The sequence below is a fragment of the Sprattus sprattus genome (genome assembly GCF_963457725.1).
Source record: "Sprattus sprattus genome assembly, chromosome: 2".
NCBI classification, from domain to species: Eukaryota; Metazoa; Chordata; class Actinopteri; order Clupeiformes; family Clupeidae; genus Sprattus; species Sprattus sprattus.
In genome coordinates this window covers 28,796,626-28,823,019 of record NC_137921.1, presented here as the reverse complement: position 1 = coordinate 28,823,019, position 26,394 = coordinate 28,796,626, and the positions used below count along the sequence as shown (strand labels likewise).

Sequence of the window (26,394 nt, the reverse complement as noted above, 5' to 3'; positions counted from 1 at the left end):
AGAGAGAGAGAGGTGGAGAGACAAAGGGAGAGAGAGAGAGAGAAGGAGACGGAGAGAGAGAGAGATAGACAATAGGCTTTAATCACTCATGTGGCCAGAGTTGGGTGGCTGCCAAGTTAACTGCATTTTAGAGAAACAAGAGAGAGAAAGAGTGTGTGTGTGTGTGTGTGTTTATGAGAGCTTAAGGAAGCAGTGTGTGTTCGCCACACACACTCTTGAGGGGGATCGTGCGTCAGCCACCTCACACGCTGCTGCTTATCCTGACCCAGGGATCTCCTCGGCACTTACTCAGGAAGACACAGCAGGAGAGCCTGCCCGACTGACCGCTGTAAACAGACTTTTCCTGAGGCTAACGCACAGAAACACACACTCGGAAACTAACACACACACGTAGACGCACACAGCCATTGCCACCTTTGGCCAAACTTTGCACCTCAGACAGCGCAAAGAGAGAAGAGAAAAAAGAGAGAGAAGAGAAAGAAGAGAGAGAAGAAAAATAGGAGAGAAAAATAACAGAATCTCAGGAACTTGGGAACAGCTACCATCTCATTGGTCAGGTGTTGATCTGTTCCGCTGCTCGCCAGAGGAGCCGAGCCCACCGGACCACAGCCCGGACCGCAACCAGCACCTCGCCAGCCTGCCCTCCAGAGTAGAGTATGCCCTGCCGCGGACCCAGTGCCAGCTAGCCATGATCTCCCACTACCCGCTGACCTCTCTGCTTCCCTGGCCACCCATACCCCAGTGCCTCGAGCTGGAGAGGGCCCTGCAGGATGGAGAAGGAGGGGTGGCCCTGCAGAGGTACCAGGCTCGGTCCCCCGACAGCAGCCCTCGACACTGGGTCAGTCTGACGCCTCTCTCCCCTCCCTCTCTGGGTGGTTCTCTTGGCATCTCTCACCTCCACTGTTGTTTTGTAAATCTACAATAGTCAATGTCTGCTATATGTAATGCTATATATATGATGTATGGTAGGAAGTGGGTTATGTTATATATATACCAAAAAAGGGTTTTTATTTATTATTTTGCCTACGGTCAAACAAGTAACGCGGTTACCTTTTTAACTCCACTGTTAAATAATTACCCGTGTCCAGTTCCTCAGAACTAGGTTAGACAGACGCTTCTCCCTCTTTCTCTCTCTCTCTCTCTCTCTGTCTCTCTCTCTCTCTCCTTCTCTCTCTCTCCTTCTCTCTCTCTCTCTCTCTCCTTCTCTCTCTCTCTCTATGTAGTTCATCTGCCACAGTGTTGTTTTGTAACATAACAACATAGAAGGCTAGTTTGATTACCCTAGGTCTTGATTCTACAATGTTGTAAACCATTTTTACAGCGCAGTTTTACAGTTTTTGGCTTACTTTCGTGCATATGGCAGGTTTTTATTTTCTAACCTTGGGAACAATTAACTATATTGACTTAAAGCGAATGACGATAAGTATTATGAAACAGTCACACTGGTTCTGTAGTGTCACTACTGTCATAAGAGGTAGTCGTTATATTTTTCAGCCAATTTCTGTTTTTGACAGAAACGACTGAGGGCTTCAGGAATGAAGGCAAACAAAAGTGCCAACGGACAGCTGTAAAGTGTTGATCCCCATGCATCTGAATCTGTGTGTGTGTCGTTGTTTGTGTGTGTGTGTGTGTGTGTGTGTGTGTGTGTGTGTGTGTGTGTGTGTGTGTGTGTGTGTGTGTTGTGTGTGTGTGTGTGTGTGTGTGTGTGTGTGTGTGTGTGTGTGTGTGTGTGTGTGTGTGTGTGTGTGTGTGTGTGTGTGTGTGTGTGTGTCTGTGTACACTGCAAATGCAGTGGGCTGTTTAATCAACGCACTAATACCTGGTTATCGGTGCCTAAGATGGCCATGTGCTGTGATGGACACAAGAGTGTGTATCTGATATTAGGAGGTTGAGGGAGCCTGTCCTGTGTGTGATTTATAACTGATTTAGTGTGTCCATGGGCCAGGTGTCCGATTCAGCCACTGTTGGGTTGTCTCTAATTCATTATTTGCTTCATCATGGAGTGGAATACAGCTCTTACTCTTACTGTTGCTTTGAGTTCCTGTCTGTTTGTGCATGTGTGTTTGTGCAAGTATGTTTGTGCATGTGTGTTTGTGTTTGGGTTTTTTGTGCAAGTGTGTTTGTGTATGTGTGTTTGTGTGTGTGTGTGCTTGTGTATGTCTGTGGGTGAATTAGGATGTGTGTAAACAAATTATGACGCAAATGTGTGTATTTGTATACTCGTACATGTGTGTGAGAGTGATAAGTATGTGAATGAGCTTGTGTGTGTGTTCTTTATGTCTAGCTGTGTGTGTGTGTGTGTGTGTGTGTGTGTGTGTGTGTGTGTGTGTGTGTGTGTGCGTGCGTGTGCGCGTGTGCGCATGTGTGTGTTTGTGATTGTATGTGTCCCATTGAGTATATGTGTGTGCATGTGTGTATGTGTGAATGTGTGCTTGCCTGTGTGAATGTGTGTACGTGTCTGTGTGTGTTGTACCTGTGTGTTCTCTGAATGTGTGTGTGTATGTGTGTGTGTGTGTGTGTGTGTGTGTGTGTTTTGCATGTGCATCTGTGTGTGTGTTGTGCCACTGTGCCTGCGAAGGTGTCTGTGTGTGTGATGTACCTGTGTGTTTCTCTGAATGTGTGTGTGTATATGTGTGTGTGTTGCATGTGCATCTCTGTGTGTAATGTGCCACTGTGCCTGCGAAGGTGTGTGTGTGTGTGTGTGTGTGTGTGTGTGTGTGTGTGTGTGTGTGTGTGTGTGTGTGTGTGTGTGTGTGTTGTCAGTCAGTGATGCCTGCTCTATCTGAATCAGGTGTGCTGAGAGGAGGCTCTGGCAGGGTGCAGCACAGACACCAACACATATAACAGACCGACCCTCGAGACTCGAGCTCAGGCGCCGGGGAGACAGGAGTGTGTGTCTGTGTGTGTGTGTGTGTGTGTGTGTATGTGTGTGTGTGTGTGTGTGTGTGTGTGTGTGTGTGTGTGTGTGTGTGTGTGTGTGTGTGTGTGTGTGTGTGTGTGTGTGTGTGTGTGTGTGTGTGTGTGTCGGTGTGTGTCGGTGTGTGTCGGTGTGTGTGTGTGTCGGTGTGTGTGTTTGTGTGTGTGGTGGGGGTCGGTAAAGGCCAGGGCTAGGACAGAGATGCAGAGAAAGTTGGCAGAAGCTGTGAATTCCACCGCGCAGTGGGAAGAGATGACTCCATGTTTAGTGCAAATAAAGACACAGGAAGGAGAAGGCCACATGACCTGGCCTGCACTGAGGAATGGTGTTGTTATTAACGGAGTATATATATACATACATATATATATATATATATATATATATATATATATGTGTGTGTGTTTGTGTGTCTGTCTGTGGGTGCAACTTCTGTATTATCTGTATGTTCTGCCTCTATTAGAGGGACCCTAGTTCAGCTCTTGAGATGACAGAGTTTAATTTTCTCCCAGTTATTTCTTTGTGTGCGTCTGTTTGTGTGTGTTTGTGTGCGTTTGTGTGTGTGTGCAAAGTGTACATGTGTGTTTATCGTGTAAGTGCGTGTGTGTCTGTGTTTGTGCGCGTGAGTTTGTGCGCGTGAGTTTGTGCGTGTGTGTTTGTGCGTGTGTTTGTGTGTGTGTGCGCATGCGTGTGTTTGTGTGAGCGCATTTGTGTGTGTGTGTGTGTGCTTGTGTGTGTGTGCACGTATGTGTGTTTGAGGCTAGGGGTGGGCAGTGAGCGGGAAGCCCAGCCCTGCGTCTGTCTCTTAGTCAGCAGCTCAGAGACACACATACACACACTCACAGGAGAGTAGGCAGGAGCTGACCGCTAGTGACACACCATTGTTGCCTGTTCTCTGTACTGACCTGCTGACTAGTCCGAGTGACTTCAGGGAAGCAGCCTCACTGGTCTACCTTCCAGTGAACTCCACAGACACACACACATGTACACACACGAACACATATACACGTACACACACAGAAGAAACGCAGATTTTCCACATGACTATGTAATATTACAGTAGCTTTGAAGTGTGTGTATGTGTGTGTGTGTGTGTGTGTGTGAGTTTGTGTGTGTGTGTGTGTGTGTGTGTATGCCAACTGTATGTGTGTCTGTGGTTGTTCATTCATGTGTGTGTGTGTGTGTGTGCCAGAGATTTGACAGCATTGTAATTATTTATACAGGAGAATCTCTGTGCCTATATATTTTGAGGCGTTAGAGAAGTGTTATTTGCGGCCCATGAGGCTGAATTTGGCACGTTTCCTCGACGTGTTTGGAATGTGGGCTCCTTTCCTGCTGGACACGGACATGGTCACTTGGACAAGACGTACCTCTGGAGGTCGCGGATAGTTGCTGTGGTGTTTCAGGAAGAAGTGTGTCCATGTGTGTGTGTGTGTCCATGTGTGTGTGTGTGTGTGCGTGTGTGTGTGTGTGTGTGTGTGTGTGTGTGTGTGTGTGTGTGTGTGTGTGTGTGTGTGTGTGTGTGTGTGTTTGGGTGTGTGTGTGTGTGTGTGTGTGTGTGTGTGTGTGTGTGTGAGTGAGTGAGTGCATTCCAGATTAAAAGAAACAGACACAACAAGATAGTGACCAATGCGAGTGAAAAAGGAGAGAGAGGGAGTCAGAAAGAGAGAGAGAGAGACAGATAGAAAGAGAGAAAGAGTGAAAGAGAGAGCGATAGTGAGAGAGTAAAAGAGAGAGAGAGACAGACAGAGACATGGCGACAGTGAGAGAGACAGACAGAGACAGGGCGACAGTGAGAGAGACACAGAGGGGGAGAGCAAAAGAAAGAAAGATAGATAGAGTGAGAGAGAGTGAGAGAGAGAGAGAGAGAGAGAGAGAGAGAGATGCCCCCCTCCCCAACCATTATCTGACATCCTGGCTGACGTCTCTCCCCCACACACTGCCTGCTTTCCGGCCATTGTTCCCTGGGCAGGCCGGCCAGGGAGAGCAGGCCCTTTCCCAACGCCTTGCTCATGCCCTACAGATTCCACACACATACTTAACATAGCAGCCATCCACCCCCGGGCACACACACACACACTCACACACAACACACTCAACACACACACACACACACACACACACACACACACACACACACACACACACATACACACACACACACAACAACAACAAAAGCTCTGTGTCTCGTTTGTCACTCTCGATTGTCAGGGAGTTCTGGAACCAGCTTGACCTTGGCCATGACTCTGTGTGTTCATTCATGCTGTCCCCTCCCCGACTCTCCCTCCCTCCCTCTCCCGTTCTTCCTCTCTTCTCCTTGAGCAGCAGTCCATTCATGTCATCCCACTCACATCTGCATGGGTCCCATTCACTGTACAGTCCCTGCCCTGCTAGTCCATCCTGACCATCCTCTGACCCCTGAGACTTCTGCTTTGGCGAGCGGAGAGTGCGGCATCATATCCTGACCGCCACCTGCACTGGGCTGTCAGGCTTTCTGGCTTCATCACTGTTTGCCGGTCACCAACCAACACGCTCTGCTCCTCCACGGGAACAGGCTGCTCCGTTTGAAACCGCTGCCCGCTCGTAAAGCACTGATTGGGGGCTTATCAGTGCCGCCGATGGCCCTGCTTGAGTGGAGCTGCAGATAACGCCCTGGATCAAAGTGCAGCTCACGGGGAGTGAGATGGCAGGCAGTTGCCTCCGTAACACCCTGGCAACCATAAAGGTCAGAGGTATGCCCGATGCAGCATCTCACAGCCTGATGCAAGTAGAAAGGGTTTCAAACGCGGCCATAATGCGCTTGGGTCATTAACCTCATTAAAATGGCTTAGGGTCGGTTTTATATAGGTCACAGAGCTAGTATTGTCCATTGCACATGATTTTGTGTGGTGTGTATTATTTTGTGTGTGTCTGTGTTTGTATGTATCTGTGTGTGTGTGTGTGTTTGTTAATTTGTGTGTGTGTATGTAGCAATGTGTGTTTGTGTGTGTGTCTATATGTGTGTCAGGATGACGGGGATAACACCAAATCTGAGTCTGCCGACGAGGCACTTCTACTTCCCGCTTTTGCAGAATTTTCCCTTGACCAAGAAGCTGAATGTGTAAAAAGTGACGCTTTGCTCCGTGAAGAATGGAAAGTGAATGGTGTTTCGGGCTAATTTCAGTGTTCTGCGTGAGTCACATGTCTGTCTGTGTGTGTGTGTGTATGTATGTGTGTGTAGTTTGTCGTCATTTTCTGTTCAGATTCTTTATGTCTTTGTGTACATTGCCAGAGGCAGCGGCCTTCAAAACACGCACAGTGGCCAATCTTCTTGGTTCTACTGTTGAACACAGAAATGGCTCGAAATGCCATGGAAACGTATTCTGACACTATTAATCAAACAAAAAGAATCACCACCTGATGGTTAATGGACTGCGTTTATTTAGCGCTTTTTTACTCATAGAGGACTTAAATCACTACACAATACTTGATACTTTCACCATAAAGTACTGACAACTCAGTGGACCACCATATATGGACCTCACTGCTTTCACCTCCAACTATGAAGATTGTTCTAGAATAGAACTCCGTTTATGGATCAACCTCATTGGAAAGCTGAGGCAAGGCAAGTGTATTTACAGTATATAGCTCAATTCATACACATTGGTAATTCAAAGGGCTTTACAAATAAGCAGATGAAAGGACCTAGAAAAATAAGAGATTAAAGCAGGAGGAGGGGACATTAAACATTAAAGGTATTCTTCTAGGATCTCCTGTCAAACACACGCTCAAGAACCTTAAGGCATTCTGAGTTTTGGAAGCTATTGAGCTAATATTCTCAACATCTGTTTCTGTTACCAGTGCAGTACTCTGGCTCTCACACCACACACACACCCTCTTTGGACTTGTGTGATGCAGGGCAGTACTCTGGCTCTCTCTATCACACACACACACACACACACACACACACACACACACACACACACACACACACACACACACACACACACACACACACACACACACACACACACACACACGCTCTCTCTCTCTTTGGACTTGTGTGATGCAGGGCTGGATGACAGCTAAACCCATAACAGCAGGGGCATTGCAGAGAGAGAGAGTGTGTGATAGGGCGAGAATGGAAAACAAAAGAGAGAGAGAGAGAAAAGAGATTCCATAGCCAGTCCACACTAGACCTCAGATTTAACACAGGCCTTGAAACAGAGCTTTGTAACAACACTCTTGTGCATGGCCGGCTATCTGAGCTCTCTGTCCCCCAAATCCATCAGCTCTATTTTAGTTCTGGTCGGGGAGCAGAGGCCCACGTGAAGACCCGATGGGATCAAAAGTCTATAGGCTGTGGCCACCACCTCTCGCACACACGGCCAGGGTCATGAGACCACAAGGGGTGCTTAATTAACTGAAGCAGAAACTCCAGCCTGCATGGGTGGTGTGTGTGTGTGTGTGTGTGTTTGTGTGTGTGTGAGAGAGTGGGGGGTCCATTGCCTCCACCCCTAATGAGGAAAAAGTGTTTGGCTTGAAGTCGTTTGCAGACATTTGTGAAGCTGTTGATGCAGACGACTACAGGATCACAGGCATCAGCTCAGTGTGCCCTCTGACCCTACTAAAATACACACACACACCCCCATACACACAAACACACACTCACACACACACACACACATTTACACTACACACACATATCTATACAAGACACACACACACACACACACACACACACACATATCTATACAAGACACACAAACACACACACATATGCACACACACGCAGAAAACAGAGATGGAGAGAGACCACAGGAAATCAGCCCCCTTTCCAACTTCTGGAGAACGGCGGCTGGTAAACAATGTGTCCCGCCCCCCGCTCTCGTCGGCTTGATCCCAGTCATGTGTCCTGGCTTAGCGCTGGTCCTGCCAAGTGTGTGTGCATGTGTGTGTTTGCCTGTGACTGCTTGTGCATTTGATTAATATTATCAATTTATAAAACTACATTCCGCCCTTCTCTCTAGCAGTTTGTGCTGTCCGTGCTCTAAATGGCATAATTACTTGAAATGTAATTATGACATTATTATGGTTCCTTGCTTTGTGTATATGGACGCTAACTCTGGTAAAAACACTTTGAATAGGAATTCAAGACATCAGGGTCAAGTCCATTGAGAATGACATTGGCTCTGTTAGTCATGAATATGCAACCTCAGCTTGTTCAGAGTACTCTTCCATGTCTCTGCCGCAAGACATAGCATTGTCAGTGTGTGTGTGTGGGGATGAGTGTGTGTGTGTGTGTGTGTGTGTGTGTTTGAGTGTGTGTGTGTGTGTGTGTGTGTGTGTGTGTGTGTGTGTGTGTGTGTGTGTGTGTGTGTATGCCACCTCAGCTTGTTCAGAGTGCTCTTCCATGTCTTTGCCGCAAGACATAGCACTCTCAGCAATGTCCAAAACACATTCCCAACAACAGGCCAGTCCTTAGCAGGGTGTTTCAGTAGAGTTTGCTGTGTTGGAATAACATGGCTGTGTTGTGTTGTTGGACATAGACTAACATGATTGTTGAGTTGTTGGTGGTAGACTAAGGTGGCCTGTTGTTGCTAGTCATAGACTAACGTGGCCTGTTGTGTTGCTGGTGATATACTTACATGATTGTTGTGTTGCTGGACATAGACTAACAGTCTGGTCTAATGTAGTGCAGGTGGTGACAGATGGTATGACCTCACACACTGTGGCGGGCAGGCAGCCAGACGGGCACGGGTATACTGGTGGGGATGAGTGTGTGTGTGTGTGTGTGTGTGTGTGTGTGTGTGTGTGTGCGTGTGTGAGTGTGTGTGCGTGTGTGTGTGAGTGTGTGTGTGAGAGTGTGTGTGTGTGTGTGTGAGTGTATGTGTGTGTGTGTGTGTGTGTGTGTGTGTGTAAACAATGGTCATATCCCACAACCTGGGATTATCTGTGTTTTTGTACTCCTGCATGGACCAGGTTGACCCCAGAGCAGTCAGCCAGTAAACTAGTGAGCACCTTACTAGACCTTAGGCCTGCGTGTGCGTGCTTGTGTGTGTGTCCTGTGTCGCCTCCATATCAGTGTGTCATGTGTGCCATTAAAACAATAATGACAATTATTATTAGAAGGAGTGCAGTGAAGAAGAATAGCAGCGGTGGTGCTGGGGAGTGCGGTGTGGAGGACACTTCCAGGGACATTCTCAAAGATTGTTACCACACTTAAGGAGGGAGGAATGACTCTGGGTGACTGCTAGTCCACACCGGCGGCTCGCTCCATCCATGTTAACAGTGTATACTTGAGCGGGAGACGAGGACATTAAAGAGGAGAGTGGAGGCACTGTATGAAAGAACAGAGAGGCGAAAGGTGGCTTTAATCAGAGAAATGGGGGGAAGCACATGGTACCAGACTTTAAATGCACACACTAACAGCCCCCTTGGGCTAGGGGGAGTGAGAGACTTTTCAGTCAGATTGCAGGGACTGGCGTCAGAAACGGTCATAACCCTACATCGTAAAAACAAAAGCTTGCAAATGCAATCAATTATTCTGGCACTGCCACCTGCCTTGTTGTTCCCAGTAGAGGCCATATCCGTTACACTGTGCCCCCTAGTGGCGGTGGATTAGTATGACTTATACACAGTGTGATGAAATGTAAGCTACGAGTATAAACACATTTGCGGTGGTCAAACCGAAACCTAAAACGAAGGTCGTTACTCATCCGGCACGTCAGCCGTGGGAGTGCTGTGCTGCGCTGCTCTAATTTCTGAGAAGTGTGTCCATTCAGTGTTTGGTTCTGCTGTGCTTGATGACAGAGTCCTTACCGAAAATCATGGAACTACAGACTCAGCTTCAGTGTTACTACATTTGAAATAGCTGAGGTCTTCTTTCCTTCCCCAAGATGTTTCAGTGAGGGGAATTCCTGATACACCGACGATTTTAAGATGTATCTCTCTATCTATCTATCTATCTATCTCTATCTATGTGTATCTATCTATCTATATCAGACTGCTGTTGTTGTGGTGCTAATATGGAGGTCTGCTGGGCTCCCTCTGAGACTGCACACAGTGAGAAAAGACTGCCCCTCCCCTCCACTCTCCCTGGATCTCTACCCATGATCTCTCCCTCTCTCTGCCTTGGATCTCTCCCTCTCTCTACCCTGGATCTCTCCCTCTCTCCCCCCCTTGATCTCTCCCTCTCTCTACCCATGATCTCTCCCTCTCTCTACCCTGGATTTCTCCCTCTCTCTTCCCATGATCTCTACCCTGGATCTCTCCCTCTCTCTTCCATGTCCCATGGACACATTGCCGGCCATAAATCACGGACATGTTTGTGAAAGCGTGAGCCCAGAGAGCAGCCAAGTTGAAGATGGATCAGAGCCTGATTTGGCAAAACTCTTCAAGTAGTTTAACTCTGAAAGTGTCTGCAGTGCTGACTAGCTCCCTGGAGCATCTGTGGCTCCACTTGAGCTGTGGCTCTGCCTGCTGTTTTGGGGGAAATGGCATTGTAGCGAAGGGAGAGAGCAGTCACCCCTCCTGGCCTTGCCCCTAGGTCTGTGTGGTACCAAACCTGACTAATGCCAAAGAGCTGGTATGGCAGTCAGTGCATATCCTCATCCGTAGTGACGGCACTCTGTCACATGCATCCAGACCAGTCACAGGTAGCAGCTAACACTAGGACTACTGAGGCCATGATCAAATGTATTTCTGTCTGCAAATAGATCTGTACCACTGCTTTTCTTCCTGCAGTGTCTCTGGGGTCTGCTCTCTTTGCGGTTGTCAATATGACGTCCAGGCCAGTCACAGGGAGCATCAGTGTTTGGGATGGATGTGGCTCAGATAAGGTCCATGGTCAGGTATGCGAGAGATAGATGTGCAGGCAGGCAGACAGACAGAGAGACAGACAGAGAAACAGAGAGATAGACAGACAAACAGACAGACAAACAGACAGACAGACAGACAGACAGACAGACAGACAGACAGGCAGGCAGGCAGGCAGGCAGGCAGGCAGGCAGGCAGGCAGGCAGGCAGGCAGGCAGACAGACAGACAGACACACACACAGACAGACAGACAGACAGACAGACACACACACAGGCAGGCAGGCAGCAGGCAGGCGGTGATGGAGTGGGGAGGCTGTGGGCAGGAAGAGGGAGATTTCCTGGAATGTGTGTTTTTCCCCCGCAGCGCTGCAATAACAGCCGCCTTGCTCCTCCTCTTTTCGCCCTGCGCCTCTGAGGCTGGCTGGCCCAGTCCAGTCCAGGCTGCTCCGCTACCGAAAGGTAACGGGGGAGAGACTCGAGTTCGTACCCCCATCAGAGTGCATGAGCGGTGGGATACTGCCCCCCGCCCCCTGTCCCTGAGGGCCACTCAAAGGCCTAGGGATCAGAGACGGGGGTTTGGGGGGGAAGGATTGATCTTCACTGTGAAGTTCAGTGGGACTGCTGCTGTTGCTGCTGTGGTGTGGTTACCATTGCCTATCGCAGGAAGGATCATCCGCTCCAAGCCAAAAAAACTCTGTTTCCATGCAAACGCAAACTGCTCAGATTCTGACTCAGTTCCATGGAAAAGAAAAAGAAAGCAGAAAACAGACAAAAAATCAGAACGGCTGCTTTCCTGGACGTAGCGCTTCTCTCTGGTTCCCTGATGGTGGTCTCTGAAACTCAACACAGATGACCTGCTTAGACAAATGTGAGGCTCTCTGTGGCGTGGTGCTGTCGTCAGGGCCCTGAGATATAAGACGTGGGGCCAACTCCACTGCGTCACACACAGCTCACCTCACCTCCCTGTAGTGGATTGATGGCCCCATGTCAGAATATATGAGATGGTAGTGGTGGGGGGTGGGGTGTTTCACGTCAGATAAGTCGAACAGCATCCCTGACATTTGGACACGTAAAGGGATGACATCAGCTGCTCTGACTCCGGGCAGCTGTCACATGGGAGGGACTGGGAGGGGTCGTGACCTCTCCCACCACATCTTCAGGGCCCCCCCCCCCCCCTCCCTTGGGACCCCTGCAGTCCACGGTGGAGGACCTTTACACCAGCATGGGAATTGGCCCCCGGCCAGGGAGAAAGAGGGTGAGAGACAGAGAAAAAAGATGGCGATAGAGAGTGAGGGAAGGGTGAGAGAATGTCCTAGGACAGAGCTTGCTGTGATGGGCCCCGGACCACCGGTCTCCTTCTCGTTGCACGTACCTTCTGACACGGAGTGTGACGTGATATGTGATGTGTGTGTGACGTGGCCGAGCAGGCAATAGGAGTGTGCTGACAGGCTGGGATTGGTGGCACATCTGTTCTGTGGAAATACTTGTTCTCTTTCTTTCAATTTCTGCCATCGCAACAGAGCCTCTGCACTCTGGATCCTGTCAAAAACTGTATTGGCCTATATTGTGAGAGTCATGGCTGGGAGCCAGTAGTGTGTGTGTGTGTGTGTGTGTGTGTGTGTGAATGAGTATGAGTAGAAAAATCTGGTGTGTGTGTGTACCAGGCTGACCACATCAGGAGACTCCATCATCTCTGTCACTCTATAAAACACCGAACCCCAGTGGGTATTCGTCACACAAGTCCCAGCTGCTCGCCAGCATCCACGCACTCATAATAAACTGTACAACTGAATCACATAGATGTTCTGTTGGTTGATATGCAGTCACAAGCAGCCAACTACACTGCCGCGTGTTTTTATTCCCGAAAATATCCACAACCGGTTGATTTCCTGAAATCGCTAAAACTCCACATTAGGCTATATCACGTGTTCTCAATGTCCAATCGGTCTCTAAGCAAGCACAGATAGTTTAACATCATAGCTTCTCCTTAAAAACACCAGAGATTTCAAACATTTTCCTGTCTCATACTCCCGAATTCCCGTAAATCACCTCTTCTTAATTCTTATTGAGAAACAGAACTGGCAACAGCTGGGGGTGGAGCGTGGAGCTGTGGGCGGAGTCGTGTCATTCACTGGCACAATGACGGAGAAAAAGGGAGAGGAGTTTTGAAAGGGAGGAGGAGGTTTGCAGGGGAGACCAAGGAAAAGACAAGAGTGCCGTGACGGGTTGTGCGTGTGTACCAGAGAGGACTTTCTTGTGCTGGATCTTGCTCCTTTATGTCCACCGGGATTGAAAACAACATTTTCCTCTGCGCTGGACTAAAGCTGAGCTCCGATGCTAGTTACGGACGATGAAAGAAGTGCTGACCATGAAATTCGCCTGGAAAGCTAAGATGGTAAAAACTTCAGCTGCACCAGCAGATTGTTGATTTTGCGGCTTGACTCGGCTCGATCGGGGAGACGGGGGAGGAGGGAGGGATGGAGAATGAGGCTGGGAAAAGTAGCGGATAAAGTAAAGGAAAAGAAAGGGGAGGGGGAGCGGGGGTAAATACAAACTTAAAATTGCCTTTTGAATGTAAATGTAATTGAACTGTTTCATTAATTGAGTGGCCATCGCGGCAAACGTATGTGTCCACTGTGCGTGTCAGTGAATATGTCGTCTTGAATAGTTTTGAATGCTGGTCGAAAATGAAAAAGTTTTTGTTAAGTCGGGAAGAGAGAGTGAATGGGGGGGGGGATTTGCCTTGGGGCTACTTCTCAACCGGCTCCAGCTGCGTCCTTGGGATTTACACACAAAAGCAAAATACATCAAACTGACCTGACACCGTTGTTGATATCTGGGCTGAATTGTTTCACACGTAGCTGGTAATGATGGCTATTTTGACCCGGTAGGGGCTAGGAGCCAGTGTCTGTGTTTGTTTAGCCGTGCGCTCCACTGCATCTTTTTTCGTCATCAGCGCCCCACAGACTATAATTTAGTCTTATTTTGAAATAATGTTTGAGGTTCAGTTAAATATGTTCAATAATTAAGGATAATATGTATCTGACACTACATTTTATGTCCACTTTCAAATTTGTACCTTTAGGGTTGTTCATCTGTTTTGTTTATTCTAGTTTTTTTGTGAAGGAATGTCCTCAAAAACTGCTGTAACTGTTCTATGGAGTACATCAACAAAGGGGAAAAAAACCTTCCCCTCCCCAAAATGGAGTTTGAAGCTGACTGTGCTTTAAAAGCCCTCTTTGGAAAACATTGGAGTTTAGCACAAAGAGCTGGCCCAGTGGACAGTCTGTGGACTCAGCAGGCTCAGGCCAGCGCGCCGAGACCTCCTGCCATTGTTTTTCAACGCCCAGAGCATGACTCACTGAGCGAAGTATTTATCTCGCCGCACTGTACAGGAAACGGCTAGGAAATATAGACACCGCCGGCCCGTTTGTTATCTCCCAGGCCGGGTCAGCACCAGTCCCCTATCTCTCTTTCACGCTGAGGCCCTAAGTACTGCAGGGAAGTGAAGAGCTCCTCACAGCCCACACTGTGCTGGAGTTACCATTGGTCGGGATGACTATACAGTGTCTGGTCACGCTCTTGTGTGCTCCGAGTGGAGTTGGAGAGAACTCCAACCACTTTTATAAACATGACACAGCTTTTTCTCTGTCCGCTGTGTACTTACTTTTCTCTTTCCCCCCAAAAAAGCAAGCAGTTTCCTCCCTGGGATATCAGCCTTGTTTTCTCTTGCCTCTATGCCCCTTGACTGAAATGAATACTATTGATTTAAGAGTGATTCACCGTCTGCTGTTGCTTTTTCTCAGGGGGTTACTTGTGCAGAACATATCTTCCAGTCTGGATATTAGAACGCAGAGCACAGAGTGTTGTTTTCCAGTGATTTGGGGCTCCCAGAATGCAATCTGGGGTTCGGCCGAAGTTGGAGTATTTTTATTGTCAGAAATCTGCAAAAGCTGTCAGGCTCTCACTGCAGCTCTCTTCATTCACTTCATTCAATTTGGGCCCGCCAGGTTTGATCTCAGCTCTCAGTGGAGGGGTGCGGTGCAGTGGGGGCCGGAGAGTGTGTGTGTGTGTGTGTGTGTGTGTGTGTGTGTGTGTGTGTGTGTGTCTGGGTGTGTGTCTGGTGGGGGAGTACCCTTTTCCCTAAAGTTGAGCTCTGGCAGACTCCATGGTGCATCTGCCCGGTTATATACTCAGCTTCCCCCACCCTGTGACTCTACTCCCTCCCCCCACATCTCCTTCTCTCTCTCTTTCTTTTTTTTCTCTCTCTATCTGTCGCCTCTATTGTTTCCCCCTAACAACATTTCCTATGCATTCATTTTTAAACCCCCTATTTTTCCCCAATCATGGTCTATTTCAAGTGTCCATTCATATGCTTGGTTTACCCGCTTTCAGCCACTGTTCCGTGCAGGTGCTAGAGACAGCTTGCAGTGTTTTGACGGTGGCCCTCTTGTCTGTGTGTGTGTGTGTGTGTGTGTGTGTGTGTGTGTGTGTGTGTGTGTGTGTGTCTCCCCACAGAGCTCAGTGCAGGACTGGGGGGAGGAGGTGGAGGAGGGGGCTATCTACAACGTGACGCTCAAGAGAGTGCAGATCCAACAGGCGGCCAACAAGGGAGCACGATGGCTGGGGGTGAGTTTTTTTTGTCTTCTTTTTGTTGTTGTCAGGGAGCCCTGCTCATTAAGATGCATCAACAGCACTGTTTGAAGCTGCCTAGCATGACGCTCATAGTTTTGGGCCTCTTCAACATCACTTACATTGTTTTTGACTGTTTAATGTGAGTGACATCAGTTAATGTATAACAGTGTATGAATGTGAGTGTTTTATATGCCTTTTTAGCAGTTGAATTATTAGATTTCTCATTTAAGAGAACATATAGGACATATAGAATAACATATATTGGGAATGCAAACCAAACACTTAAACCGCTATTAAAAGATGGTTTTGGATCCAAGTGTGTAGTCATAGGCTGGATACGCAGTAACTGTACAAAGGGGCAGAGTTATTGAGTTTGCTGGAGGAGCTGTAAGAGCTCTTCTGACTAGTAGCTGCACAGGGTGGTTATTAGGTTTCCTCCGGTAGGAGGTAACCTATTGTTATTGTAGGCTTTCTTATTATTATGTTGCTGCAATGGGAGTCAATGGCAGCCCATAGAACCATATGGTAACTTTTTGTGAAATTTGGCACACTCATTAAGGACAGTCCCTTCTTCATTCACACCAAGTTTCATGGCTCTCATTACACCACTCTAGCGCCACCAACAGGGCAAAGTTGGACTTTTGTAACACACACAACTTTTTAACCGTATGACCGATTTTCAAAAATGAGGTACCATTGGATTCCCTGGATCAAGACGAATCAAACCCACCCCTTGGCGTCAATTTCCGGTTATATAGATTTTCCGCTATTTCTAGTTTTATCAAAAACCTTTGAAAGCCTTCTCCTCCTACAATTTTGGGCAAATCTTCTTCAAAATCACCAGAGATGATCTTCAGACCTAGCCTCACAAAAGTTATGGAAATAATTTTGATCCTCACAACCGTTTGTCCGGTACAGCCACTCAAATTCAGCAGAAAAGCGGCCAAACAGGAAGTGAAGTCATATGTCAGCAAATATTTGAGTGAAATTTACGCCACAGGGTGTGTTTAATCCGTCTTGATCTAGGGAATCCAATGGTACCTCATTTTCGAAAATCGGTTATACGGTTCAAAAGTTGCGTGTGTTAACACAAGTCCAACGTTGACCCGTTGGTGGCGCTAGAGTGGTATAATGAGAGACATGAAACTTTGTATGAATAAAGAAGGGACTGTCCTAAATGATTGTGCCATATATCACAAAAAGTTACCATATGGTTTGTCCGGTACAGCCACTCAAATTCAGCAGAAAAGCGGTCAAACAGGAAGTGAAGTCATATCTCAGCTAATCTTTGAGATATCAACACCAAACTGGTATGTCACTTGGAAGACACTACAACATGTTCCCATGTGCAAAGGCAACTTCATATCTTGAAAAATGATTGATATAAAGTAAATTGGATACATTGTTAACGCTAAAATAATGCTTTACACATCTGCAGGTCAAAAAGTGAAACTCTGATTCAATCACAAGTTCATATGAAGACACTTGAGAGTGTTTAGTACACAAATCTGAAAAAAAGTTGACTGTAAGATAAAAAGTAGATTTTTGGTGAATATTTGAAACATGCATGCTTGACTACTTGCTAGGGTGGTTCTCTATAGAATGTCTCTCTGTCTCCTCATCCGCGCGGCTCCTAAATCTCACACACTCAGTCTCCCCTTAACACACGCGCAGGCTTTGTTTTACGCACACACATTCTCACAGACACACAGCTTGGTGTCACACACATACATTCTCACAGACACACAGGGTAAGCGCACACACACAACCTCCACTCAGTCTAAACTTCAGGGAAAAGCATTGTAAATGTTGGATTTGAAATGTAATATCCCATTGGCAAGTCTGCAGCATGGATTTTTCTATACAGTGACAAATTGTCACAAAATTCCATTTTTCCCTGGTTCGCAATGTTTGGAGGAGGAAACCGCCATCGCTGCTTGCAGCTATATTTTTTCTTGTTTTTATTATATATTGTAATAGAATCATATTTTATTATGATATATAAAAACACTTGATCAATAAATCAAGACGTGGCAAATGTATTATGTAATCGCTAACAGTTTTCTGCATGGCTTTTTTCTTTTCTGCTGTGTGAAGATATGTTTCTGTGTCACAGTTGCATTTAATGTTGCTCTAACATTTTCAACTTTATTTTCCATTGTACCACCACCCTACTGAAATAACATTGAAACAACATACAGTCACTGCCAATGTTTGCTATTGTTTGCCAAAATGAGGTCATTTCCTTACTTTCCCTTTTTCTTTTTTTCTTTTAGGGGCACTAGCTTACATATTATTAGCATATGAATCTATAGCCCCTTTGTTGACCATTGGCTGTAATTTACCTAATTACAAGCAATACTTCAGGCCACTACATACCCGTGTATTATTAAAAATCAACCAAGCGCTGTACTGTGATTATAACTTTAATATTACAGTTCACATGGCCTCCTTTTTCATTTCGGGCCATTGATTAATAATTTATCGGTTGTTATAAGTTGTGTGTGGGCGAGTTAAAAGTACGGACTCCTCACTTGCACATACAGACTACAGCCTGACGAAGCCCCTAGTTGGCGTGAAGCCCATAGTCCGTCTCCTTCTTCGTGTCCCTTATTCTCTTTCTTCTTTCTCTTTCTCTTTTCCTCCCTCTATCTCTCTCCTTCCCTGAGTGTGGGTGGAGGAGGGGACACAGTGATTAAAAGCAGATTGGAGCGTTTCCTGTTGTAGCGTGCTAGCTGCAGCAAGGTCCCTACTCCCTCTTGCTCTCGTTCCCTTCTTTTTTCGCCGCTTCTCTCTTTCTTTCTGTCCCACCACCACCTCTTTCTCTCTCTCTCTCTCTTTCTCTCTCTCTTTCTTTCACTCTCACACTCACACACACAGCCCCAGCAGATTCACAATGGTCGGACACATCTGCTGTAGTGTTAAACATGGCCCACCTTTGTCTTGTGTTAATCAGGTTCCATCTCTCCCCTTCCCTCTCCCTCTGTCTGCACATCCTCCCTACCCCATCTAGTAGGAGCAAACGCTAATACAATAGCCCCTTATACATGCGTCAATGTAAAGCTGTTACATCGCGTCTGCACCGATAGAAACTCGCGAACGTGTTACAATTGCCTCATGTATAAGGGGTCTAGATGTGAACTGTTCGTTTTTCCGCCGATCGTCTGAGCCTTTCGAGAGAGGTGGTTTACCACGATCGTTCGGCTCAGAAAAGGGCGTGTCAAATCAGGCCGATGTGTCATGGGGGAGTCGGTGCGTGACTGGGGGGAGACGGTGACAGGAGGCTAGAAAGTTCGAGGCTAGAAAGTTCTTGCCTGTTCTTGAAAGGAGACTGATCCAATAGGCTAGTAGGCCTACAATTTTTTATCAGTAATAAAACGCAATTTGGTACACCATTTTAATATGGTAATATAGCCTACTGTTTTTTGCAAAATGAAAGAAAGCATATTTAGGAAATGCCACTCGAGCCTATTAATTCCGAAATTTCACCACATTGTAGGCTATATACTGTAACAACCCCAACATTTGCCTGCTTCCCTTGCAAATCAAAGTTTTCCGACTATTTTTCTTACCTTCTTTCTTAGCTGTTGATGTTACTGAGCTAGAAGTTTAAGTTGTTCTGAACATATCGCGCTGCCAATGCCCAATGTCACTTCTGAGTCAAATCACTCCATCATCTCTTTGAAATTCCTTATTCCACAAGTGGTAGGCTACAATGACTGGCTGTTTTCAAATATAACTAATAGCCTAACGAAACAAAGATTTTCCTCTGCTGATCCCGCGTCTATATGGAAGTTTGTAGAGAGAATGCGGGGGAGTAAAATGCTCCGCTGCCGGGGTTAATTCCCTTTCCTTTACGTCTACTGCTGTCTAGTAAATACATACAGACAGCCGGAAAGGTTAATAAACGGAATGAAATAGCTACACATTACACACGCTATGTTTTAATAAAACCCACGTTACTCACATAGGCCTACTGGTTAACACTAGTGTTTGTTACAGCACATAAACGTTTGTCGCTACATCCAAACTGCGTCACCGTTGTCTCTCCCTGTATCTGCTCCAGCCGCACCATTTTACTTGCAATGTGAATCATTTAATTTAAATATGCTTATTGCCATTTGTTGCACCTTAATCATTTTCTACAAACATGATATGCTATGTATGGTGTAGTAGACTGAGACTCTATTCACTACTACACAAAAACTAGACACGTTTGCAAAACTAGACGTTTGCAATGAAGTAGGTAAAACAACTTTCGCCAATATCTCCGTAAGGGAGATGGGTTGTGTGCTCAAATTTCCTGGGATCAAAGAAGACGTTAGTATTCATGTGCAAACTAAAAATCACGTGTGCTATAAATATTGTCCTCTGTGTCCTTTTCCCTCCCTCCTCCCTTCCACCTCTCTTTCCCTGCTCTCGCTCTATCATTTTATTTCTCTCTCTGTATCTCTCTCTTCCTAACTCTTTCTCTGTCTCTATCAATCTATTTCAACTCTCTCTCTCTCTCTTTCTCTCTGTATCTCTCTACCTCGCTCTCTCTGTATCTCTCTTCCTCTCTCTCTCTCTCTCTCTCTTTACTTCTCTCTATTTGTCTATCTCTTTCCCTGTCCCAGGCGGAAGGTGACCGCTTGCCCCCTGGCCATACAGTCAGTCAGCTTGAGACGTGTAAGATCCGTAGCATCCGCGCCGGCACCCTGGAGCGGCTGGTGGAGACTCTGCTGACAGCGTTTGGGGACAATGATCTGACCTACACCAGCATCTTCCTGTCCACCTACCGCGCCTTTGCCAGCACACAGGCCGTTCTGGAGCTGCTGCTCGACAGGTACTTACCCACATGAGTATGTCAATCTGAGCACAATGACCAGATCCAACGTAAACCTGTATTTGGAGACCATAGACATAGCTGAACGGGTATTTCGTCTCTCAGACACAAAGAAAATCTGCCTTAAGATTGACACAATGTAGCCTAAAGTGTACAGTACACCGCGTTCCACATTATTACGCAAATTACACTTTGCTCAGATTTTCCTTAATAGTCATGCACATACAGTCAGTATAATTTTCAAGTCATCAACTTTTAGAGTATAATTCAAATTTTATTGAACAAACCTCCCAATGATAACAGTATTTTTAAAAAAAATCAAAAACTCAAAATGCAGTGTTCCAAATTATTATGCAGAGTTTCAAAGTCTCAGAGTTTCAAGATATTTTATAGGTTGTAAAGAACTCAAAATTGTCATTTGTTAAATTTGCAGCATTAGGAGGCCATATTTACTGAAATCAAAAAAAGTTTTAATCAAAAACATCTTAACAGGTCAAGTTACATGTTAACATAGGACCCCATCTTTGATATCAACTTCACAATTCTGGCATCCATTGAACTCATGAGTTCTTTGATTGTTTTCTGCTTCAATGTCTTATCAGGATGCCAAATAGCCTCCCAGAGCACCAGATTGGGTGTGAACTGCCTTCCAACCACATAGATCTTTTGCTTGATGATGCTCCAAAGGTTCTCAATAGGGTTAAGGTCAGGGTAAGATGGGGGCCACACCATGAGTTTCTCTTCTTTTATGCAAAGAATACCTCTGGGGCATTGGCTGCTATAGCCAATGCCCCAGAGGTATTCTTTGCAGCATGAGGGGGTGCATTGTCATGCATAAATATGACTTTGCTATGGAAGGCGCGGCTCTTCTTTTTGTACCACGGAAGAAAGTGGTCAGTCAGAAACTCTACATACTTTGCCGAGGTCATTTTCACACCGTTGGGGACCCTGAAGGGGCCTACCAGCTCTCTCCCCATGATTCCGGCCCAAAACATGACTCCGCCACCTCCTTGTTGACGTCTTAGCCTTGTTGGGACATGGTGGCCATTCACCAACCATCCACTACTCCATCCATCAGGACCATCAAGGGTTGCACGGCACTCATCCGCAAACAAAACAGTTTGAAAGTTAGTCTTTATGTAGACCTGAGCCCACTGCAACCTTTTTTGCTTGTGAGCTGAGTTGAGGGTTGGCCGAATAAGGTTTAAGGACACTTGCAAACCTCTTGAGCATCCTACATCCTGAAGTTCGTGGGACTCCAGAGGCACCAGCGGCTTCAAGCACCTGTTTGCTGCTATTCAATGGCATTTTAGTGGCTGCTCTCTTGACCCCACGCATTTGTTTGGCAGAAATATTCCTTATCTTGCCTTTGTCTGAACGAACCCACCTGTGCTGTGAATCAGTGACAAATATTTTCCCCGTCCAATGATCATGCGCAATTCTTTTGGAAATATCCAATGTTGTGATACCTTGACCAAGGTATTGCACTATTTGCCGCTTTTCAGCAGCAGAGAGATCCTTTTTCTTCCACATTTTGCCTGAAACATGTAGCTTGCTTAATAATGTGGAACATCCTTCTTAAGTAGTTTTCTTTTGATTTGGCTCACCTATCAAACTAATTATCTCAGGTGTCTGAGATTGATTTCAATCATTCAATTAGCCCTGAGACACAATATTACCCATGACTTTAATTGAAAAACTAAAAAATTAATGTTTATGACCCTTCAATCCAATTTGCATAATAATGTGGAACGCGGTGTATGCTTGTTTTGAGAATCATAACTTGTTTGCTTGAGGGCAGAAGACATTCAGTAAGACACAGCCTGAGGTGTTACATATAGGACATATAGAATAACATATTGGGAATGGGAATGGGAACCAAACGCCTCAACCGCTATTAAAAGATGGTTTTGGTGTGTGTAGTCATAGGCTGGATACTCAGTAGCTGTACAAAGGGGGCAGAGTTATTGAGTTCACTAGAGGAGCTGCAAGAGCTCTTGTGGCTAGTAGCTGCACAGGGTGTTTTTTTTCTTGTTTTTATTATATATTTGAAGTCCATAGAGGCTTTGTTTTGTTGTCTGAAGCCTCTGAGTGCGTTGTGCTAACGTGTCCCTTCCATCTCCCCCCTCTCAGGTACGGCAGCGTGGAGGACCGCAAGGGTGAGGGCAGCCCGTCCAGTCCCTGTGAGAGCCGGGGAGCCGTGAGGAAGTGAGTGCCTCAGAGGAACAATGGGAGGGAGAGCCAGCAGCCTCTTAGCGTAGCAATTTTAAACGAACTTAGAATAGAGAGCACCAAAAATAACAGAGCATTGTAATCATTGTAATCTTTCTCTCACACAATGAGTGGCAGTACTGTGTGTGCTAAGCAGAAAGACAGACAGTCTCACTCCGCAGGTGTGCAGCTGATGGTGTCTGCAGACGCTTAAGTCTGTTGCTTTCTTAAGGCTTCAGACAGCCGAATCTCCATGGTGCTGTTGGGTTAATGTACGGCTGGTGTTTAGTTGTTGTTGTTGACATTACTTGTTTATCCTCACAGTGCACTGGTACTGGCTGTGTGTTGGTGTTCAGATTTATTCATGTACAAATCTGTGCTTTCCGGTAGTCTGTGTGCCGGCTTACACCTCGACAGGCTCAGTCTTTAATCATTATAGTAGCTCTGGCAACTCAGTCAGCCCCTTATAATGGAAGTCACCACACAACAATACACACTGAGTTAAAATGACTCACCGAGCACCAAAAACACATTTATCAACACTTACTCATGGAAGATAGTGCACAAAAACACAGTGATCTGCACCCATGCAAATATGACCCCCACAAGTACAAGTGTTGATGTTCTGGGGTCAGATCTCCTCGGTTCAGTATTTTAATCCTCTCAGTACACCGACCTCCATCTTGAGAGCCTGGAAGTATTAAAGCTTGATGGTGTCATCTTTACTACTTTACCTAACTGCTGAGATGCCATCTACTCGTTTCTGTTTTCTTGTTTTGGGGGTCATACTTGCACGAGTGCAGATCAGTGTGTTTTTGTGTACTATCTTATCAGTAACTGTTGATAATGTGTTGTTGGTGCTCTGTTATTCATTTTAACTCAATGTATGTTAATTGTTGTGTGGTGACTTCCATCATAAGGGTCTAACTCAGAGTCAGTGTTTTCTCAGAGCAGTGGTACTTGGCGAAAGCATTGTCCAGTGACAGAGAGTGTTCAGAATGATACTTATCATTTAATGGTGGTAGTTGTTTGTTTCACAGTGCTTTTTTGGAAACCCACCCATCTTAAGGATCTGACTTGATCAGTGTTATGTCATTGAGGTCCCACTGATTTGTGAGGGATTGTGTCTGTACGTCTCCCAGTGTTGTCATATATTTACCCATATCTGTGTCTCTGCCTGCCAATATGCTGGTCTGGATGCATGACCAAATGTCTGTTGTGTAGTTGTTTCCCAGTGTACCGTCTGTGTGTCCTCACCCGTGTGTGTGTGTGTGTGTGTGTCCTGTCAGTGTGCTGGCGTCCATCCTGAGGGCGTGGCTGGATCAGTGTCCAGAGGACTTCCAGGAGCCGCCGGACTACACGTGTCTGCTGCGCGTGCGCGACTTCCTGCAGGGGGCGCTCCCGGGCTCCGAGGCCCTGCGCCGCGCCCAGAGCCTGCTGGAGCAGCTGAGGCGCCAGGCGAGCCTGGAGGGCGAGACGGACGGTGAGGCCCACAAACAACCGTTATACCTCTGTCTCACTCACTGTGTCTGTCTCACTCACTCACTGTGTCTGTTTCACTCACTCACTCGCTCACTGTCTCACTCGGTCACTGTCTCACTCACTCACTGTGTCTGTCTCACTCACTCACTCACTTACTGTCTCACTCACTGTGTCTGTCTCACTCACTCACTCACTCACTGTGTCTGTCTCACTATGTCTGTCTCACTCACTCACTGTGTCTGTCTCACTCACTCACTCACTCACTGTCTCACTCATGCACTGTGTCCAAGCCAGCCTGGAGGGCGAGACGGACGGTCAGGCCCACAAACAACCATTATACCTCTTCCAGTTTACTCTTTCTCTTTCTCCTCATCTTCCTCCTTCTCTTCCCTCAGTGGAACCAGACTTCTTTCTCTTCATCTTCATCTTCCATCAGTTGAACTGTGTCTCTCAGTGTGTGTCTCTCTCTGTGTTTCTGTCTCACCCACTGTGTCTGTCTCTCTCACTGTATCTGTCTCACTCACTGTCTCTCTCACTCTGTCTGTCTCTCTCACTCTGTCTGTCTCACTCTGTCTGTCTCATTCACTCTGTCTGTCTGTCTCACTCACTCTGTCTGTCCCACTCACTCTGTCTGTCTCACTCACTCACTGTGTCTTTCTCACTCACTGTCTCTCTCTGTCTTACTCATTGTCTCTCTCACTTTCTCTCACTCATGTCCTCTTCATTTTATCTCCCACTGTCCTGTCCTGTCCTCCACTTCTTTCTTTTCCCCTACTCTGTCTCTGTCTTTTCTCTCCCACTCTCCCTCGTTCGCCAGCACACCATCACCCACTAGAGCTAAATCGGTATCTGTTCTTCTGTGCTCGAACTCACCTCCGTTCTCTTGCTCTCCCACAGGAGGTTTCCATGGCAACAGTCCCTTCTGCCTCGGGGAGGATGAGGACGTGGAGATCGAGGCACAGGAGGACTTCCTGTCCTTTGAAGTGGATATGGTGGCCGAGCAGCTGACCTACATGGACGCAGTAAGTCCTCAGCGCCTTCTCGACTCTTTCGACAAACCCCTCCAGAGTTAAGGTTCAGGAACTCAGTGTATTTTTATCACTGACTTATAAAATAACAAGAAGGACATTTTTTTTAATGAACCTGTACACTGCTTCTCTAGTCTTTTGGTGGCTTTCTGCTCTTTCTTTGACACAATTCCGTTGGTCTCAAAGGCCACCTTTGACTGACATCTCTGATACGACCTCCACCTTCCTCCTCGTCTGCCCACAGCTGCTGTTTAAGAAGGTGGTGCCGCACCACTGCCTGGGCTCCATCTGGTCTCAGCGGGACAAGAAGAAGAACAAGCACAGCGCGCCCACCATCCGGGCCACCATCGCCCAGTTCAACGCCGTGGCCGCGTGCGTGGTGAGCACCGTGCTCCACCGCCGACAGATCCGACCGCACGTGCGGGCACGCATCATCCAGCGCTGGATAGACATCGCACAGGTGGGTGCCGCAGACACACACACACACACACACAAATACACACAAATACATACTCATACAAACAGGCTGATGCATACTGGATAGACATTGCACAGGTGGGCGCCACACACACAAATACACACACACACACACACACACACACACACACACACACACAAATACACCCACATACTCATAGACACAGGCTGATGCATACTTGTTCTAAACCATTATCAAGTTGAATTTATATTATGGATTATATGCTTGCTGGTTGTCCAATCACCATTTTGCATATCTGCATATTTGTAATGTGTTTTGAAAAGGACATATAGATCAAGGACATTATGAATGGACATTTTTTTCTGTTCATTCACAGTCTGTGTTTGTTTCTTACGAAAGTGACTCATCCTCCTCTTAAATTTTCCATTTCTTCCTCTTCCTTTCATTTCTTTTCTTTCTCTCTCCACTTCTGCTTTCAGGAGTGTCGCATTCGTAAGAACTTCTCCTCCCTGCGTGCGATTGTCTCTGCCCTGCAGTCCAACCCCATCTACAGACTGAAGAGGACGTGGGCCTGTGTGCAAAAGTGCGTATCTGTCCCCATGTCCTCTCTCCTCTCCTCTCCTCTCCTCTCCTCTGTTCTGTTCTGTTCTGTTCTGTTCTGTCTCTCTGTATGCCTGTCATTAAAGCTCTGTGCTATCAGCCAAAGCCTTCCGATCTGATAAATGAACTGTTGATTAGCTCGACCAATCATTATAATCCACTGGAGAGTAAACACCAGACTAGGCATTGATTTGGCCAGGCTTAATTTTTTGGCCTGAATGAGATTCATCACTTCTCTCGCTCTCTCTCTCTCTCTCTCTCTTCCCATCACTCCCTATCACTCACTCTGTGCTAATCCTCTTCCTCTCTTTGGGCCTCCAGGGACAGCATGCATGTGTTTGAGGAGCTGTCGGACATCTTCTCCGATCACAACAACTACCTGACTAGCCGAGAGCTCCTGATGAAGGTGAGGAAGGCCTCTTCAACCCCTCCACTTTACTTATTATATGCCCCCCCCTCCCCT

At 46.7% G+C, this 26,394-nt stretch overlaps 1 protein-coding gene across 1 annotated transcript in view; it reads left to right on the top strand.

Annotated features, from left to right (window-relative positions):
* The first annotated feature begins 241 nt into the window (after positions 1-241).
* rgl1 (ral guanine nucleotide dissociation stimulator-like 1) overlaps positions 242-26,394 on the top strand; it is a 30,285-nt gene continuing 4,132 nt past the window's right edge. Inside the window, exons 1-9 of the mRNA XM_080833634.1 lie at positions 242-838; positions 15,230-15,340; positions 19,963-20,171; positions 22,305-22,379; positions 23,672-23,865; positions 24,762-24,886; positions 25,137-25,352; positions 25,811-25,914; positions 26,253-26,337. Of these exons, the coding sequence (XP_080689760.1) occupies positions 689-838; positions 15,230-15,340; positions 19,963-20,171; positions 22,305-22,379; positions 23,672-23,865; positions 24,762-24,886; positions 25,137-25,352; positions 25,811-25,914; positions 26,253-26,337 (1,269 nt within the window). The 5' untranslated portion in view covers positions 242-688. The remainder of the gene's footprint in view (positions 839-15,229; positions 15,341-19,962; positions 20,172-22,304; positions 22,380-23,671; positions 23,866-24,761; positions 24,887-25,136; positions 25,353-25,810; positions 25,915-26,252; positions 26,338-26,394) is intronic.